Raw genomic sequence first — 20000 nt, forward strand, 5'->3', positions numbered from 1 at the left:
AATTTTAGATTTTTGAAGCTTTGTATTATTTGTGTTAACCCCTCACAGTGTCTGCAAGTTCCTACAGCACTTGAAGATATGTTTAGAATGGGAAATTTAAGTCTATAACATTTCAATAGTCTTCATTTTTTGATTATACACTTTATCATGAACAAAATTAAGCATCTTCTGTGGGGGCGGGACCTCCTAATCCCTATTTGTGCTGTGTAGCGAGGAACCCGAGGCCATATGGTCGTCTGACACAGCGAGTTTAACCACAGTGGTGATGTCCTCATCAGTCCCTCTGCTGCTCCTTACTCTAGAGCTCTTTACCAAAATCACCACGCCGTTCTCTCTCTCTCTCTCTCTCTCTCTCTCTCTCTCTCTCCGGCAGAAGAGTGAGCTACAGGATGCCGTACAGGAGAGGAACCGCCTCAACCTCCAGCTGTTCAGCCACAGCCTGAAGGCCGCGCACTATGAGCAGGTAGGATCCGATTGGCCGGCCGCCGGATCGATGCTCTGTTATTAGTCTGCTCTCTCTGAGACGTGTTGCTCTATGATTCTCCTCAGCTTTCACCACATCAATATAATGCAATCGCACACCACGGCCTGATCAATACCCGCCAGCGTCCCGGCCTGATTTGAATAGACTCGGCTCAATTATGCCGTGATCGAACTGTAGCTGGTGTGCATTTGTAATCTCAGGAAAACAGCGCTGGATAATGCCCTGTATGGAGAGGAGTTCGGAGAGACGCCATAGTTCTGATGCCGTTTACACTTAATTTCATACCAAAGATTTGATGTTGTAATTTAACATCAAAAATAGTGATACTATGGAGTGTGAATGGCATCAAAACTATGGTATCAAATCTTTGGAATCTATTACATAAAAAATATGGTAATAAATGTTTATCAAAACTATTGGATCCAAAATATGGCATCATGTGGAGAATGGCATCCAAATTTTTGATGCTGAAGTTTTTACACCAAAGTTTTGAAGCCATAGTTTAGATGCCAGTCACATTTCATATGACACCATAGTTTTGAGGCCTTAGATTTGTTTCGTAGTTTTGATTCCGTAATTTTGATGCCGTAGTTTGGATACAAAAGTTTGATGCCATAATTTGATGCCAGCGACACTCCATCTGATGCCAAAGGCTTGATGCCATGGTTCTGATGCCATAATTTGGATGCTGAAGATTTGATGCCATAGTTTTGATGACATACGTAGTTTGGATGCCAACATTTTGATTACATATTTTGGATGCCATAGTTTTGATGCCAAATATTTGATGCCAAATATTTGATGCCAGAGATTTGATGTTTTAATGACAAGTTTTGATACCAAAGTTTTGATGTCATTCGCACTCCATATGATGCCATATATTTGATGCCAAAGTTTTGATACCACAGTTTTGATGCCATAAATTAGATGCCAGTCACACTCCATATGATGCCATAATTTTGATATCATAGTTTTGATGCCATAGTTTTGATATTAAAGATTTGATACCAAAGTTTAGATGTACTTTGTACCATAGTTTTGATGCAAACGTTTTGGATGCCAACGATTTAATGCCATAATTTGGCTTCACAATAATTTGGCACTCCATATGGAGCGAAAAGGGCATCCAAAGTTTTGATCCCATAGTTTGGATGTCAAGTCAAGTCAAGTCAAGTAGTTTTATTGTCAGTACTGCATATGTACAGGACATACAGAGAATTTAAATTACGTTACTCTCCTTCCCAATTTTACAGCAAGTACAGATAATAGATATAATAAAGGAGAATGGGAGACACTATGTGTACAATACAGCAGGGACACAAATAGACATACATGAGACAAAAACAAGGTGCAGTAGTGTGGGGGAGGAATAGATATATAAATATAAGTAAATAAGTAAAAATAGATATATAATTATAATATAAAAGAGTGGGAGACACTATATGTTCAATACAGCAAGACACAATAAACATACGTAAGACAATAGTGCAATATTGATGGTGATTGAGATGGAATGACAGTAAAAATAGTAAATAACAGTAGTGCAAATACGGTATATGGTATGTAGCTTAAGGCTGGTAAAGTGAATGGGTGCGTAAGTCCTTAAAGTTCACAGTTTAATTAAGTGGAATTAAAGTGCGTATTGACAGTGCAAGTATATCAGTAGTGCAGGTATTGGGTGTTTAGTGCAAGTCCGTTTGGAAGGGACCAGTACTTTGTGCATTGTAGTGCAGAGTTTCAGTACTGTATTAGTGGGGGGGTCAGGATGCTGAGTGAGTGTGTGCTGGGGGCAGGATTGGGATGGGGGGTAGAGCAGGAAGAGAGTTCAGCATCCTTACAGCCTGATGGATGGGGCTGTCTCGCAGTCTGCTGGTCCTCGCCCCGAGACTCCGCAGTCTCCTCCCTGATGGCAGCAGGCTGAAGAAGCTGTGTAGTGAGTGAGAGGGATCTCCTGCCAGACGGAGGGCTTTCCGTGTGAGGCGGGAGCTGTACAAGTCCTGAAGGGAGGGGAGAGAGGTGCCAACAATCTTCTCAGCTGCTCTCACGATGCGCTGGAGGGTCCTGCGGCAGGATGCTGTGCAGGCCCCGTACCACACGGTGAAACAGCTGGTCAGGATGCTCTCGATGGCCCTTCTGTAGAAGGTGGTCATGATGGGGGTGGGGGCTCCAGCTCTTCTCAGCTTGCGGAGAAAGTAGAGACGCTGGTTTGCCTTCCTGGCCAGTGACGCTGAGTTGGTGCTCCAGGAGAGGTCCTCTGTGACGTGCACACCCAGGAACTTGGTGCTGCTCACCCTCTCCACAGCAGTTCCGTTGATGAACAGAGGGGTGTGCTGTGGTCTTCTCTGTGTTCAGAGAGAGATTGTTGTGTTTGCACCAGGAGGCCAGGCGGCTCACCTCGCTCCTGTAGTGTGACTCATCGTTGTTGCTGATGAGACCCACCACCGCCGTGTCATCCGCAAACTTGACGAAGAGGTTGGAGGTGTGTGCTGGTGTGCAATCGTGGGTCAGCAGAGTGAACAGAAGGGGGCTCAGCACACATCCTTGGGGAGCCCCTGTGTTCAGTGTGGTGATGCTGGATGTGCTGCTGCCAACCCGCACTGCCTGTGGTCTTCCAGTCAGGAAGTCTAACAGCCAGTTGCACAGTGAAGTGCTCAGCCCCAGACTGTCCAGTTTGTGTATGAGCTGTTGGGGGACGATTGTGTTGAATGCTGAGCTGAAGTCAACAAACAGCATTCTGACGTAGGTGTTCTTCTTGTCTAGGTGTGTGAGGGCTGAGTGGAGAACAGTGGAGATGGCATCATCGGTCGAGCGATTTGACCGATAAGCAAACTGGTAGGGGTCCAGGGAGGGGGGGAGCAAAGACTTGATGTGATGCATGACTAGTCGTTTGAAGCACTTCATGAGGATGGGGGTGAGTGCAACTGGACGATAGTCATTGAAACAGCATGGCGATGCCTTCTTTGGGACAGGGATGATGGTGGTGGCTTTGAAGCATGTGGGAACCACCGCCTGACTCAGAGAGGTGTTATAGATGTCAGTATAAACCTCTGCGAGTTCCCAGGCACAGTCTCTCAGCACACGGCCAGGAATGTTGTCAGGCCCAGGAGCTTTCCGAGCATTGATCCTGCTGAATGCTCTCCTCACACTGTCTGGGGACAGCGTCAGCACCTGGTCACCAGGAGGAAGGATGGATTTCTGGGCGGGTGTGTTGTTGAGTGGCTCGAACCTTGCGAAGAACCCATTCAGGTCGTTCAGCAGAGATGTGTCGCTGTCGCAGGTCTGTGGATGTGGTTTATAGCCTGTGATAGACTGGATACCCTGCCACAGGTTCCGTGTGTCTCTGCTGTCGCTGAAGCGTTGGGAAATCTTCTTTGAGTACAGCCTCTTAGCTTTCCTGATCCCGCGGGACAGGTTGGCCCTGGCTGACCTCAGGCCTGCCTGGTCACCTGTTCTGAAGGCTGCATTTCTAGCCTTCAGGAGCTTGTGGACCTCTCCTGTCAGCCATGGTTTCTGATTCGCTCGAACAGTGACGGTCTTGAGGTCGGTTACATCATCAGTGCACTTGGTGATGTAGGCAGAGACAGTTTCTGTGTACTCCTGAATGTCCGTGGAGTTGTTGTGGGTGGCAGCCTCTCTGAACATATTCCAGTCTGTTGTCCTGATGTGCCTCTGAGGAACCCTCTGGCCATACTCGTACCTGCTTAAGAACTGGTTTGGTGACTTTAACCAGTGGTCTGTAAGCTGGCATTAGCATAATGGTGAAGTGATCAGAGGCTCCCAGGTGGGGGAGGGGGGAGGCTCGGTAGGCTCCTCTGTGTGTAGTAAAGACCTGGTCCAATATGTTGTTTCCCCTGGTTGGAAAGTCTATGTGTTTAAAAAGTCCAGAACACACACTCTTTGGGTCTGCATGGTTGAAATCTCCAGCCAGAATGAGAAAAGCATCTGGGTGCGCTGTCTGCTGTTCACTGATGTACTGGTACAGTTCATTCAGTGCTTCACTCCTCACGCTGTTGTTGGAGGTCAGAGGGATGTAAACAGCAGCGATCAGCACGGCGGAGAAATCTCTTGGTAGATAGAACGGACGGCATTTGATAATCATCAGTTCCACTACCGGTGAGCAGTGTTTACAGACCACAACTACGTTCCGACACCAAGCATCGCTGATGTAAACACAGAGCCCGACGCCGCGGCTCTTACCTCCGTCAGCTAGCGCGCGGTCCGCCCGATAGCATGTTAGCCGCTCCAGCTGAACGGCGTGGTCCGGGACGCTGTTGTTGAGCCAGGTTTCGGTGAAAACATAAACACAACAGTCTCTCACGGTCTTCTGAGTTGACTGAAGTAAGCGGATGTAATCCAGTTTATTGTCCAGAGAGCGTACATTGGCCAAAAGCACGGTGGGGATAGCTGGCTTGTGTGGGCTAGCCGCTAGCCTCGCTCGGATACCCCCGCGCTTACCCCGTTTCTGCCTCCTGCCGACTCCAAGCAGAAACTCACGGCTGTAGGTGCGTTTCAGGACGTGAACGCACGACAGAGACGTACAAAAACACTGCGACTTACGAGACAAAAAACACGAAAACGCTGTTTCCTCGGGGGGGAGAGAAGCCGCAGCGTGTGCACGCGCTACCGTCTTGGATCATTCACACTCCATGTGATTTCATAATTTTGATGCCATAGTTAAGATGCCATAGTTAAGATGCCATAGTTAAGATGCCATTGTTTAGATGCCGTTGTTTAGATGCCATTGTTTAGATGCCATTCATACTCCATATACCAACGCTTTGATGCCATTGTTTTGGATGTGATCATTTTGAATGCCATAATTTAGATGCCAAAGTTTTGATACCATAGTTTTGATACCAAAATTTTTATGCCATAGTTTTGATATCAAAGATTTGATATCAGAGTTTGGATGCTATTCACACTCCATATAATGGCATGCGTTTGATGCCATTCACAATCCATGTAATGCCATATTTGTTTTGCAATAGTTCCTCAAAGAATATTTCACTGGTAGCATAAAGAACTATATTTGTAGATGAGATATTAAAATGTCAGGATAGCTGTATTCTTATCTTGAACACAGATTATTATTTATTGTGAAGCTGTGGTTTTGATTGCGTTCATTGTCTAGTTTAAAGCGTCAGCCCCAGAGAGATCTGTTCTATTGGAAGCACTTCTTCAGAAAGACTAGATAAGCTGTGTGTGCATCTGCATTTTCATGCATCTGCAATCAGCAATTGGTGCAACATAAGTATTTGATTGCATTTAGCCACAAAAGCATTAACGAGATTGGGTACATTACCCCTATTCACCCCGAAGGTATTTAGTGCTACTTCATCACTCCATCACTCGATTTTACATTAATTATTCACTTAATCTAAGTACAAATTGAACTTGCGGAGAAAAGAGAAGTTCTGCGGCGACACTAATCGTCCAGTGCTGTTTCCCCCAGAGAGCATGAGCAGAAAACACAACCTGCTGAAAAATACAGTTTAAGATCAGCTTTTGCTGTTAGCTAAATATTCTGGATGGTCTTTGATGTTCAAAATCACATAAAGTAACTTCAATACTTAATGTATTTAAATATTTAGTCCAATATAGATGCTTTTCCTCAGTATCCAGCATTGTTAAAGGCACATTAGCAATGCCATTGACCAGGCTTGGCAATGACATCGACAGTGCTCATCCAACATTGCTGACGCTGTTTTAGCATTGCCAACGACAGGGATCATCTAGCATCGCTAACCATGTTACCACCTTTCATCATTTTAGTCTGGGAGGTTTCATGGCTAAATTGGAGCAGCCTGGTGTTCAATCTTCATTACTTGCACATTGCACCAGTAAGAACTGTAAGAGTGTGAAGGTTCAATTAGCAGGGTAAGAGCACAGTTCTGCTCTAAATATTGCAATGCACACAACATTATGGGAGACATACCAGAGTTCAAAAGAGGACAAATTGTTGGTGCACGTCTTGCTGGAGCATCTGTGACCAAGACAGCGAGTCTTTGTGATGCATCAAGAGCCACGGTATCCAGGGTAATGTCAGCATACCACCAAGAACGACCAACCACATCCAACAGGATTAACTGTGGACGCTGTAAGAGGAAGCTGTCTGAAAGGGATGTTCGGGTGCTAACCCGGATTTTATCCAAAAAGCATAAAACCACGGCTGATCAAATCACGCAGAATTCAATGTGCACCTCAACTCTCCTGTTTCCACCAGAACTGTCCGTCACCACAATACATTATTGTGCTCTAAAACCAGGTGCTTCAGTTTCATTCTCTGTTGTGTTTGGGCAATTTTGGAGTCAGACTGAGTTAAGTATAAACTGTGTGAGAGACACTTACCCTTTCGACAATGAAATTTGCAGTCGACAATTTAAATTTATTTAAATAATTTAAATAATTGACATTGTCGATTATATCGACTAATCGTTGCAGCCCTACCTGCAGTCTTTATCTGCTGTGGTTTGATGATGCACCAGCAGCAGCATCATCAGCACCGGCGCTGATCACTGATCCCTCTCCTGGGTTAAGTGCACTAAGGCCTGGAGCAGCAGTGCTGAGAGTGGCAGTCTGGGGCGCCTGGCTGCCGCTAATGGTGTCGTTTTCGGCGGTGCTCTTTGCCAGGCTGCCGGGGAGCACAGCTTGCCTGTCTATCTCTCTCTCTTTCAGCGTAACGCCCGGCCCGGCAAAAACCTGCCATCTGTCCGTCCAGATAAAACGCCTCCTGCTAATCAGGTAGCAGCACCCAAGAGAGACGCCCAGTCCGGACCCACCCCGCCCCGATCAAAGCCTCGTTTTGCAGCCCGTGAGGTGTTAACAAGCCCGGGCAGAGTAGGTAAACTTCCAGGGGAAGGACGTCTGTGTTTATCAGGCGCTCTGACACCAACCCGGCCACTGTCTCGTCTTCCACGCTCAGATCAATACCAGATACGGATCGGCCCGTCCGTTTCCCCGAGCCGGCTCTGATGAAATGTATCCCAATAAATGAGAGGGAATGCAGCTCTGCACTGAGTGATGCTGCGCACTCCCTCATATTTATTACCATACATTTCATTTATAGAGCATTTTTTCATTTTAAACACTGAAACGTTCTATTATTAAAGTGATCTAGACTATCAGTAACTTAAAATTATTAAACAAACCAAAATACTTTGTTAGCTCGTGGCTTCTGAGGCTGGTAACGCTGATTAACTTATCCTGTGCAACAGAGGAAACTCTCGCTCTTCTATTCTTTCCTGTGGTGGTCCTGATGAGAGCCAGTTTCATCATCATTACATTTTATTTTCATTGTTAAACAAACCAGACTATGTTTTACATTTCAAATTCTTCAAAGTAGCATTTGCTCATCTCTGCTGGATTTTTTTCAGTCAGCTTTATGAAGCAGAGTCACCTGGAATTCAGGCTTTCAGTTAACAGCTGTGCTGAACTCGTCAAATTTTAATTTAAGTTAATTGCTTGAATTTCTTGTCTCTTAATAAAGTGTTTGAGAGCATCAGTTAAAGTAAAGTAGTGAAGAGGTAGAGTTACAGGTATACAGTGAGTAGTGAATATTTGAGTAATGTTCGAATCCAGATTATGAGAAGCAACACCTACTCAACTAAATAAAGAATTTAAAAATTAATTTAGGAACGAAATGAACGTTAAGAGCACTTAAATTTTAAGTTACTACATGATTCCTTATATGTTCCTTCATAGTCTGATAGATCACTTCACAATTTTTTGACTGTTACTGTATACAAATATTGCCAAATAAATGCTGAAACATCGCCAGGCTCTGTAAATATAGTGAATTACAGGATGAAAATGGCATCAAACTTGGTAAAATGATTAATTTGGGTTAAAACTTGCAGATGATGTGCAAAGAAAAGAACTATTTTGTTTTTTGGAGCTCTGGGTAACCCCTTAGTGAAGAACGTGTCTGAAAGATTAATGGAGTTTTTGAAGAAATAGTGCTTAGATCTCAGAATCGATGGAGAGCGTTGTCGTCCAACAGCATAATCCAATGATTCATGCAAAAATGGCATCTGGGAAATAGTGCTGAGTCAGCGGTTTTATCATAATTGTGGTGGACGTTTCCCTGTAGACCAGCCTCAGGACCAACTTTAGCCTCGGAGTTTACTCAACCTCCCCACCAGACGTGCTTTTCATTCATCTCTGAACTGGTTACATAAGCAGCCAAGATCAAAGAGGAAAAATCATCTTTTACTTGTTGTTTGTTAGATACAGTAGGTCTCTGAGTTGTATATGCATGCTGAATATAAAACTGTTTTTTTAACCTCCATTGTCTGCAGCAGCTAGTAAAAGAAAATATTCAGAAAAACGAGTCGATCAGAAAAAGCATTGTGTCTACATCAACCTGTGAATTAGTATTCGTTGCCATGCCCACCTCAGCTCGGGACCGCCCACAGACAGAGTAAAGAGCTTACAGCTTCAGTTTACACTCGCTAGTTAAAGTTAGCTGTCTTGCGTAAGTAGGAACTATAGGTTTAAATAGGATCTCCGGTGCATTCTGCGTCTTACAGAGACCTTAAATATACACTAGGAAAGCACGGTTTGACAAGATAGCACAACTCGACAGAACAGCGGTAAAATTAGGCGCCATTCGCGTAAGATTTTATGATATAGAGCGAATTCTGGAGCTTCAACGTAGTGAATCGATGGTTATCTATGCTCTTCCTCCCCACCGTGGCTGAGTGACGCTGAGAGTTTGATGTTAAGCGAAGTTTAGGGGTTAATTTTATCGAACACTCAGAGTGCTGTATCTTTATAACTAAGGCTGTATCTCTGAAAACATTTTGTCCTTTAAGTTTTAGAGGCGAAGGCAGGTAGGTGTTCTCTGCTTCAGTGCTGTTAGCCAATCAGAGACGATATGTTTACATGTATAAATATTCATGAGCCGAAATCCTGTCTTTCTTCAGAGACCTCTAATTCAGTGATCTAAAGCAGGGTTTTACAGAAACACCAGAGCAATTTTTATTCACAAAAACTAGAGACACAACTAGATATTTTAAAATTAATGAACCAAAAAACGATGGAATGAGATCTTTTAAATCTTTTCTTTTAAAAAGAATGTACTTTAGCATTGTCTTCATGAAGGTCTTCAGAAAACTCAAGCTGTAGTTTCAGTGGCATATCTTAGTTGTCTCTCTCTCTTTCTTTTTCTCTTTCTTCTGTAGGTGAAGACGGACTATGATCAGCTCAGAGAGACGTTTGGTTGTGTAAGCCAGGAGAGAGACTTGGCCCGGCAGGAGAAGGCTGAGCTCCAGGGCAAACTGGAAAACCTTGAGGAGGTTTTAAAGGTAGGAAACCTTTTTAAGGCCTTCAATCCCAAGGCATAGAGGAAGGGTTAGGGCTTGTTAGGCCGTCATACGAAGATTTTTCAGATGCACACTTCAAACCGAGCGGTATGAGAATCACTGGTAAGACGGCGGAACAAGCGAAACCAAAGAAACCCACAAATTTCAGTATTTTCCTTCTCAAAAGTGACATTTATTGCTAGGCCTGTTTGATAACTATGTTATCGACTTATCGTATGCTAGCGGTTGGTGTAGTGCATGCAGAGAGCGTGTGTGTGGAGATGTTAGCTGAGGTATGTATTAGAGGCTCATAAGACTTTCTTAAAACCAAACCACTTTAGAGAAGGTTTAGAAGGTTTAGAGCAGTCCAGTCCGGATGGACTTACTTATTGAATATGAATATTGTTCCCCTGCCTCAATGCTGGTGTTTCTTGCTCAGAATTTGTCTGATAGTTACATTAAAAAATACATTTATAACAAAAGCTCTGGTCTACTGAGCATCTGTGTCTTTGATTATATGGACATTGATCTTGTACTTTTGAGTTAATGTTTGTTTTACAGCATATGTATATATATATATATATACATATATGATCAGAAAAAAGAATCTGCAAGTGCCTATGTGTTGTGTCCACAGTAAATGGTACTTTAATCTATATGTTGTTTCTTTTTGTTGTTTAATATTATTTATTTGTTTTTGTTATATGGTACATTAAAACTTTTATATTATTTATATTATGTTTTTAATAATAAAAAGTGAGTTTAACTGTAAAATGGTGTAATAGCAAGAGGGACGCTGGACGACTGAACAGGCTGGTGAGGAAAGCTGGTTCTGGGCTGGGATTAGAGCTGGAGTCCTTAACACCACTGGCAGAGAGGAGAGCCCTCAGTAAGCTGCTGAACATCATGGACAATGTTCACCACCCTCTGCACAGCACCATCACCAGGCAGAGGAGCTCATTCAGCGGCAGACTGCTGTCCCAGTCCTGCTCCACAGACAGACTCCGAAAGTCTTTTGTCCCTCAGGCCATAAGACTTTTCAACTCATCTCAGCACAGCAAACTGAAGACTCTGTGACACCTTTTCTTTCCAGCAATTCTGGCCACACCATGGACACACCCCCATCTATGGTCACACTATCTTGCTGATGCCCATAACACTATTTTTATAGTTCTACCCTTTTTTGCACTAGTAGTTCATTCACTAGTTCACTCATCTACTGTTTACGTATCATTTGCACTGCTAAATTTAAATTATTATATAACTGTGTTTGCACTTTCTGTATGGCGGACATCAGTTATCCTTATCCTTACTTTATGCACATCAACTGGTGTTCACTGTCTATTGTGTTCAACTGCACTACCTCCATTCTACATTACACACACACACTAAAGACTGTACTTTTATAATTTCATTTTATTTTTTATTTTGTTGAATTTATATGTATCATTTATATTTTTTTTATCTTTTTGTAACTTTGTGTACTATACACACCTGCTGCTGGATGTCAAGAATTTCCCCTCGGGGATCAATAAAGTATCTATCTATCTATCTATCTATCTATCTATCTATAGTATTATTATGTTAGTATTTTATTACCGTGGCACATTGTCTTAAAGCTCCTTTGGGGAGTGCAGAAGCAGGAAAAAAAAAATTCTATAGTGCCCCTTTAAAATGACAATATTATTGTTTATTGCAATAGTTTCTGGGACAATATATTGTCCTGAAAATGTTGTTATTGAGAAAGGCCTGCTTAGCGCTATATTACCGTAGTTTAATGTGTAGTTTCAATGTTTTAAGGCCTAATTCTTTATAACAAGCATAAAAAAAGGATCGCTAGTAGTTTGTCTCAGTAGCTAGCTAACTTTCCTGTTAAAGAAAAGGCAGGGGCTTCAGCATTTAAGGTGGAACGGAAAAATAAAATAAAATAAAAGCTAATCAAAGCTGATTTCAGCTCCCATCGCAGAGGAATTAAGAAATTGATGATGATAATTAATTTTTGCACCCAATCTCCCTCCTTTCAGAAGACATACAATAAAATACACCCTAAAGTTCCTGATGATGTATCGGGTGTTTGTTGAAGGATTTCACCCATAATTTTTTTTTTTGCTCTGTTCCAAGGGGTGAAATAGGATTTGCATCTGGCAACCTGATGGGTTTGGCAGTATTCAAGAGAACAGTACTTGTCTGACTGCATTATTTCGAGTAAAAAGTTTGGTAGAGGGGGATAATGGTACACGGTTGTTTTTAGGAGTTCATCACTACAGACCTCCAAACTTCATGTAGCTTCAGATTAGCTCAAAATTAGTAGAGCGTAGAAAGAATAATTTTATAGACCATATAGTGTAAATACTAAACACTTACAAGTTTTCACAAAATACTTTGTCATATTGCCAAAAATAGACTAAAACTCACTGTTTTTCTAATGCAGTGAGATTATACAGGCTGATAAAGGTGAACATCCTCAGTATTAACTGTCTGTAAAGCATCTGTCACAGATTCACTGTTTATTCTGTATATAAGGTGAACTCATGCGCACATGTCTCGCTTCCTAACTCGTTGAAAAATAGGCTTTTGCTCTTCTGTATTGATCGTTTGTTCTCCAGATGTGTCTTATCAAGAAAAAACGCCCCATAACAAGAAATCGATCTCGGACCTCTCTAAAATAAAGAAAAAAATATTAGTTTTCCTGTATTGGCCATTATTGATTATGTAATAAAGCAAATGATGGAGAGAAATTGCTTTGAGGTTAGAAAAGGAAGGGAGGAAAGTGGAGGAGAAAGAAGGAAAGTAACCAATCAGGTCTTTCAGGCTTTCTGATGCATCTTCACACAACTACTTAATTGAGCCCTTCCAGCGAATAACCATATTAACCATATGACCCATAAAACCATATAAACCATATATCAATCATTTATTCCTTCACGCTTTTACTCTTCAGCTTATGCTAAGCTTTCATGATGTCCCACTCTAAGTTTATATACATTAGTGTGGAGTCGGTTCCCCCACATTATATTACATTACATTACACAGTATTTAGAGGATGCTTTTATCCAAAGTGTCTTACAAATAATGATGTACATTAAGAATAGAGGACATAAAAGTCCATTATGCGAAAGTAATCATGAACTGTGTAATGACTGAACTTTTATTTGGATTTGATATGATATTTTATTTTGGTATGTAAATCTAGATGTAGTTTGTTAGTTAGAGGTGTTAGGAGAGTAAGTTCTCTTTGAGGAGCTTAGTCTTCAGAAAGTTCTGTTCACTCTCTTAGTGTTGGGTTGAAAGGTGGATAAGAGTCTCCACTGGATAGTTGGTGTTATTATGAAAGAATCGCTGCTTGTTTTGCAGTCTAAATCCTACTCTATATATATAGATAGGTCATTTATTCTCGCTAACTCGCGCTGTCTCTCAATAACTCGCACTGTTTTTTGCGCTCTGTCGATAGCTCTTGCTGTCTTTCTCTTACTTCAGCTGTCTCTCGCTAACTCGCACTGTCTCCCTCTCTCTCACTTGTGCTGTCTTTTGCTAACTTGCTCTGTCTCTCTTTCTCACTCACTCTGTCCCTTGCTAACTCGATCTGTCCCTCGCTAACTCGATCTGTCTATCGCTAACTCACACTGTCTCTTTCTTACTCGCTCTGTCTCTTTCTCACTCACTCTGTCTCTTTCTCACTCTAACTCGCACTGTCTCTCATGCTGTCTCTCGCTAACTTTGTCTCTCTCTCTCTCTCTCTCTCACTTATGCTGTCTCTTGCTAACTTCCCCTGTCTCTCGATAACTCACTGTCTCCCTCTCTCTCTCTCATTTGCTCTGTCTCTCGTTAACCTGCGCTGTCTCTTGCTGTCTCTTGCACTCCCTCAATAGCTCGCTCTGTCTCTCTAACTCACACTGTCTCTCATGCTGTCTCTCGCTAACTTTGTCTCTCTCTCTCTAACTCACACTGTCTCTTGCCAACTTATGCTCTCTCTTGCTAACTCGCTCTCACTCGTTCTGTCTCTTGCTAACTCACTCTTTTGTTAACTTCCAGTCTCTCGCTATCTCACTCTGTCTCTCACTATCTCGCTCTGTTTCTCCCTCCCTGTATCACTTGCTATTGCTATTAAAACGATACCCAGCCCTAGTGCTGGAAGTGGACTCATGTATTCAGTCTAAACCCTCTCCGTGAATGCTGTGCGTGGTGAAGTAAGGAGTTGATGGAGTAAATGTAGCTGTTCCAGATGAACGCTGCAGATCCTCCTCAGTCACTCCTCAGCAGATGTGCAGCCAGAGCCCTGCAGTGATTATGCAAACCGATGTGTGTGTCCTGAACACCTCCAAGAAATTCAAAAGGGAAAAGAGGCTTTGCTTCTCTCCGAGAGGCAGAAAGATGGATGTCAGACCTTTTAAGCTGCTTTATGCATCTAAGCCTTACAACACATTTGATGTACTTAACTCAAACTCCACTTTCTGTCCAATTTAACCCTGTGTTGGAAAGAGAGGAGGCTAATCTGATGAAACCTGACGCTGGAGAGACCACCGCCTCAGTCTCTGAGATATCACATCTTTAATAGCTTATTTTACCCTGACTCCTGTTCTGCACTGTAAAATCAACCGTGTTGAATTAACTCTTAGAGCAGCAGAACACGTCCAGTTAGCTGCACCGTTACAATAGCAATCCACCAAAGTCAAAGCTCACCTGACTCTTAAAGGGAATGATGAGCAACAGAGAGACATCTGATTGATGATCAATTAAGAGTATTAGTACATGCCTTTTGATTTGCTTTGTTTTGAGCCACACAATGTGTACTTTTCCCGTTGTTACGATAGCAAAGACACACTGACACCCCCTAAATCAAGCTGCATGGTGCATGGTGGACAGCTCGCCTATAAATCAATAAAATAATGCTACCACAAGTTATTCATTTAGAGTTAAATTAACACGTGTCATGTCATGTTAACATATTTTTACTCCACTAAAAATTTAATTTTAATTTAAATTTAATTTAATTTTCATTGCTTTTGTAAATTTATTTTTTCATGAATTCTTTGTTAACTTGCAACCTGTTGCTTTACCAAAATATCTCTCTCTCTCTCTCTCTCACTCACTCATGCTGTCTCTCTCTCACTCATGCTGTCTCTCTCTCACTCGCGCTGTCTCTCTCTCACTCGCGCTGTCTCTCTCTCGCTCGCGCTGTCTCTCTCTCGCTCGCTCTGTCTCTTGCTAACTCATGCTGTCTCTCTCTCACTCATGCTGTCTCTCTCTCACTCATGCTGTCTCTCTCTCTCACTCATGCTGTCTCTCTCTCACTCATGCTGTCTCTCTCACTCACTCTGTCTCTTGCTTACTCATGCTGTCTCTCTCTCACTCATGCTGTCTCTCTCACACTCATGCTGTCTCTCTCTCACTCATGCTGTCTCTCTCTCACTCGCTCTGTCTCTCTCTCTCACTCATGCTGTCTCTCTCACTCGCTCTGTCTCTCGCTAACTCATGCTGTCTCTCTCTCACTCATGCTGTCTCTCTCTCACTCACTCTGTCTCTTGCTTACTCATGCTGTCTCTCTCTCACTCATGCTGTCTCTCTCTCACTCGGTCTGTCTCTCGCTAACTCATGCTGTCTCTCTCTCACTCGGTCTGTCTCTTGCTTACTCATGCTGTCTCTCACTCATGCTGTCTCTCTCTCACTCGCTCTGTCTCTCACTCACTCATGCTGTCTCTCTCTCACTCGCTCTGTCTCTCACTCACTCATGCTGTCTCTCTCTCACTCGCTCTGTCTCTCACTCACTCATGCTGTCTCTCTCTCACTCGCTCTGTCTCTTGCTAACTCATGCTGTCTCTCTCTCACTCGCTCTGTCTCTTGCTTACTCATGCTGTCTCTCACTCATGATGTCTCTTTCTCACTCGCTCTGTCTCTCTCTCACTCATGCTGTCTCTCTCTCACTCGCTCTGTCTCTCTCTCACTCATGCTGTCTCTCTCACTCGCTCATGCTGTCTCTCTCTCACTCGCTCTGTCTCTTGCTTACTCATGCTGTCTCTCTCTCACTCATGCTGTCTCTCGCTAACTCACACTGTCTCTTTCTCTCTCTCTCTCTCACATGCTGTCGCTCTCTCACTCGCTCTGTCCCTCAACATCTCGCTCTGTCTCTCGCTAACTCACTATGTCTCTTTCTCTCTCTCTTTCTCTCACTCACGCTGTCTCTCTCTCACTCACTCTCTCTCGCTAACTCGCACTGTCTCTCTAACTCATGCTGTCTCTCTCTCACTCTCGCCATCTCGCTTTGTCTCTCGCTAACTCCCACTGTCTCTCACTAACTCACTATGTCTCTTTCTCTCTCTCTTTCTCTCACTCATGCTTTCTCTCTCTTTCACTTGCACTGTCTCTCCCTAATTCGTGCTGAATAACTGAAACCCTGTGGATGTTTTAATGCTGAGCATTGTGGGAATAACTCCCAGGCGTGCACACTGAATAAATATTTCATGCGTTTTCTCGCTATATATGTCAGTATCATCCCTCATTATCGTCACAGCTGCGCCTCGTGCCCAGTAGTTATTACTGGAAGAGAATTCCCAAACTTTTAATTCCCACTTACTCACAAATCAGCAACTTATGACAATGATAAACGTATTCCTGCAACATTCGACTGCAGAATCAGGAGTTTTTCTGCCTCTTCGCAATAAAAAAAAAATAAAAAAATCATCCTGACTCATTCTTCCTCCATTTTTTCTCTCTCTCTCTTTCTATCTCTCTCTCTCTCTCTCTCTCTCTTTCTCAGCGTATGCGAAAGGCTGCAGAGCAAAAGCAGCAGCTGGAGGCGGAGCATGAGCAGGCCCTGGCTATCCTCAACTCCAAACAGCAGGAGATCCAACTGCTGCAAAAGGTAAGGAATACACACACACAAACACACACATTCACACACACACACACACACACACACTCTCTCACACACACACACACACTCTCACACACACACACACACACACATACAATACTTTATTTGGATTTACATACCAAAATAAAATATCATATCAAATCCAAATAAAAGTTCAGTCATTACACAGTTCATGATTACTTTCGCAATGTGGTGTGTCATTGTGTCTTTGCTATCGTAACGTCGGGAAAAGTACACCTTGCGCGGCTCGAAACGCAAAGCAAAAGGAATTTACTAATTAGTGCTGGACAGTATTAAAATCAGCCTCAAATAGTTTCTTTATTTATATAAGTTTTCTACACCGTAGAAGTATAAATTGGCTCCACAGAGCTGAGCTTCTAGTGTGTTAGCTTGTTATGCTAACTGGCTAGCGTTATCTAGTGAGCGGTCATAGCGTGCTTCTTTGGCGTGCTGTTCTACTCTGCGTGCTTCTATATATATATATATATATATATATATATATAGGTTCTAAATTGTCGTACGGTATACCATATGAACCGGTGTACCGCTTTTAGCACAAGCACTAATTCTGGGTGTGGTTAATTTTTGAGCGTAACCTGAAATAAACCAATCAGAGTGTCATCATTCCCTTTAAAAGTCAGGTGAGCTCTGACTTTGGCGGATTGCTATTTTAACGGTGCAGCTACCTGGACGTGTCCAACAAACGCTTCTCAGCAGAGGAACTTTTTTTGAATACAGCATTCCACAGGTAAATGCAATATATGACATATATATGCACAGTTTCCATATATGTTACCTATAAAGTGATATGTTATTATCTCATGTATACAGCCAAAAAATAAGTCTTCACCTGAATTTAAGTAAATTATTATTAATATTAATATTAATATGTACATATATATATATATATATATATATATATATATATATATATATATATATATATATGTACATATTACATTTGTGTACGAGTTTCTAACGCTCTAGCACACATGTGTCAAACACAAGGCCCGCGGGCCAAATGTGGCCCGCCACGTCTTTTTATGTGGCCCGCGAGAGCTTGTAAGATCTTAGTGTCTATAATAAATAAGTCAGAAGCGTTCTTTGACCAAAAAATACATTTCCCACAATGCTTGTCGATTGTATTACCCGCAAAGTTACGGCTTACTGCCACTACACGGCAGTGTAGTCATTGATGTGGAAACCCTGCCGGAGGGAAGGTGTAACTTCGCGGGTGGATTTGAGACATATAAATGTTTATCCCATAATGTCCAGAAAAAGAGAAGTTGATGCAGACGGACGGCTGTGCTTCAAGGCGAAAGACCGGTATGCCTTTTGTGTTACGAAGAGTGTTACTGACCAAAATAAACGCTTTTTATGAGAGATATAAGTTATGTGTAAATATTTATAAGACAATAGCTGACAAAATCTGTTTTAATGATGTTAATAAACATCACTGTGACAGCGCTAGTCGCAGTTTCACCGCAGCAAAGTACGAGGACGTGAATCACTTATCTAACCAGCCTTTACTGATTTCTGCCCCCAATAACCCTTTCAATAACCTCCAATAGCCTTTAATAGTCTTCAGTAGCCTTCAACAGTCTAACCTTGCAGCCGTGGTGTGTCCACTAAACTCCGTAGTTATAAACATCCTGAGGTTAGCAGCGCGCTAACTGACCTGTTTATAATGTAATCCCAGCAGTGACTCATGCTCTAAACGGCTGCTGTTAGCTGATTGGGCTGAAAGATGAACTGTAGAGAGCTGTATTATTCGGTTACAAAAATCTTTATTTCATACACAGAAGAACTTAAAAATTTTAAAAACGCTCCAGACTGGCTGAGCTGTTGCCCGTGGCTGGGCTGTAGCTCTGACTCAGTAAAGACTGCGGACTTGTGGTGCTGCAGCTGCAGCTCCCACTAGTGGTTGGATGAGGAACTGCTAAATCTGAGGAAATGCTATGTTCTTAACAGCTCACAATTTTTGATTTTATATTTATTAAGCCTTATTTCAGTTAATAATTTCAAAGTTAATATAACTTGATGTCATTTCTATTCACTTGAATAGTTTGGTTCTTGATTGATGGAGTTTTTGGATTTCATGACATGACAAATTAAAAGGATTTATGTTAATAGAGCAACAAGCAAACATTTTTTTCCATGCAACTGTAATATTTGATTGAATAAATAATATATTGAGAGTTATTTAACATTAAGGAGTAATTACATTCATTTACATATATTACATTTGGTTACATTTTATTACATTTATAAGTTACATCTGGCCCTCGGAGGACAGCCAATATGCCAATGTGGCCCTCGGCCAAAATGAGTTTGACACCCCTGCTCTAGCATTTTATTATTATTTGATTGTTTTGTTTAATAAGTTCCTTATTTTAGCTCACCTGATTCTAAATACTTAATTTTAATGTAGTTTTCAGTCCCTTTAGGTTGTAAATGCTCTGCTGCATTGATAATTGGGTTACCCGAAATGTATTACTGAGTGAAAATCAGGGCTGATTGGTTGATCTTTGTTTCGTACCGGTTCCTGGATTAAATTTTGATGACGTGAGGACTGAACTTCTGTGTAAGACGCTGTGTTTTCCTGGGTGATGGAGGGATGGGCAGGAAGAAGTCAGGCTTGTTTAAAGGTCAAAATCACAGCCGTCACTGTAGAGCTGGGCTGTAATTTGGGCTCTGGAGATGCGCTGGCTTTTTTTTGTGTAAGTTAATACATGTACATATATTACATTTGTGTAGAGGTTCCTAATATGTGTATATAAAGGTTTTTTCTGTACGACACTCTCTATGTTTCTGTAAACTGCTGTGGTTTTCTTTGGTCTAGCTGTTGATTACCTGTTATTTATATTAGTACACCAGTGACGACTTTCTTCTTCAGGAGATTCCAAACGGTTGTTCTGCCTGTGGTCAATATTTGTACTGTAATTGTTCTAATTAACTGTCTGTCTTTTCTCAACTTTTTTTTAGCTTGTCCACTTATCCTTTCATTCTGAATTATTTTATTTTTTAGGTTGTAAATGCTCTATTACTGATTGAAAATCAGGGCTGATTGGTTGAGCTTTGTTTCGTACCGGTTCCTGGATTAAATTTTGATGATGTGAGGACTGAACTTCTGTTAACTTTGTGTAAGACGGTGTGTTTTCCTGTGTGATGGAGGGATGGGCAGGAAGAAGTGTTTAAAGGTCAAAATCACAGCCGTCACTGTAGAGCTGTGCTGTAATTTGGGCTCTGGAGACGCGCTGGCTTTCTTTTGTGTCTGTGATTCTTCAAAGAGGAGCTGCGACAGGCAAACAAAGCAATTAGAGCAGACAGCAGACACAGCACT

General features: G+C 42.1%; 1 protein-coding gene across 5 annotated transcripts in view; it reads left to right on the top strand.

Moving 5' to 3' along the window:
- Positions 1 to 20000, top strand: part of rimbp2a (RIMS binding protein 2a) — a 169941-nt gene that overhangs the window by 79355 nt on the left and 70586 nt on the right. For all 5 annotated transcript variants that reach the window (XM_049466733.1, XM_049466736.1, XM_049466737.1 and 2 more), the window contains 3 exons: positions 374 to 463; positions 9667 to 9789; positions 16541 to 16645. In XM_049466733.1, the coding sequence (XP_049322690.1) occupies positions 374 to 463; positions 9667 to 9789; positions 16541 to 16645 (318 nt within the window). The remainder of the gene's footprint in view (positions 1 to 373; positions 464 to 9666; positions 9790 to 16540; positions 16646 to 20000) is intronic.

Source organism: Astyanax mexicanus, chromosome 17, assembly GCF_023375975.1.
Source record: "Astyanax mexicanus isolate ESR-SI-001 chromosome 17, AstMex3_surface, whole genome shotgun sequence".
In the NCBI taxonomy this organism is placed as follows: domain Eukaryota; kingdom Metazoa; phylum Chordata; class Actinopteri; order Characiformes; family Acestrorhamphidae; genus Astyanax; species Astyanax mexicanus.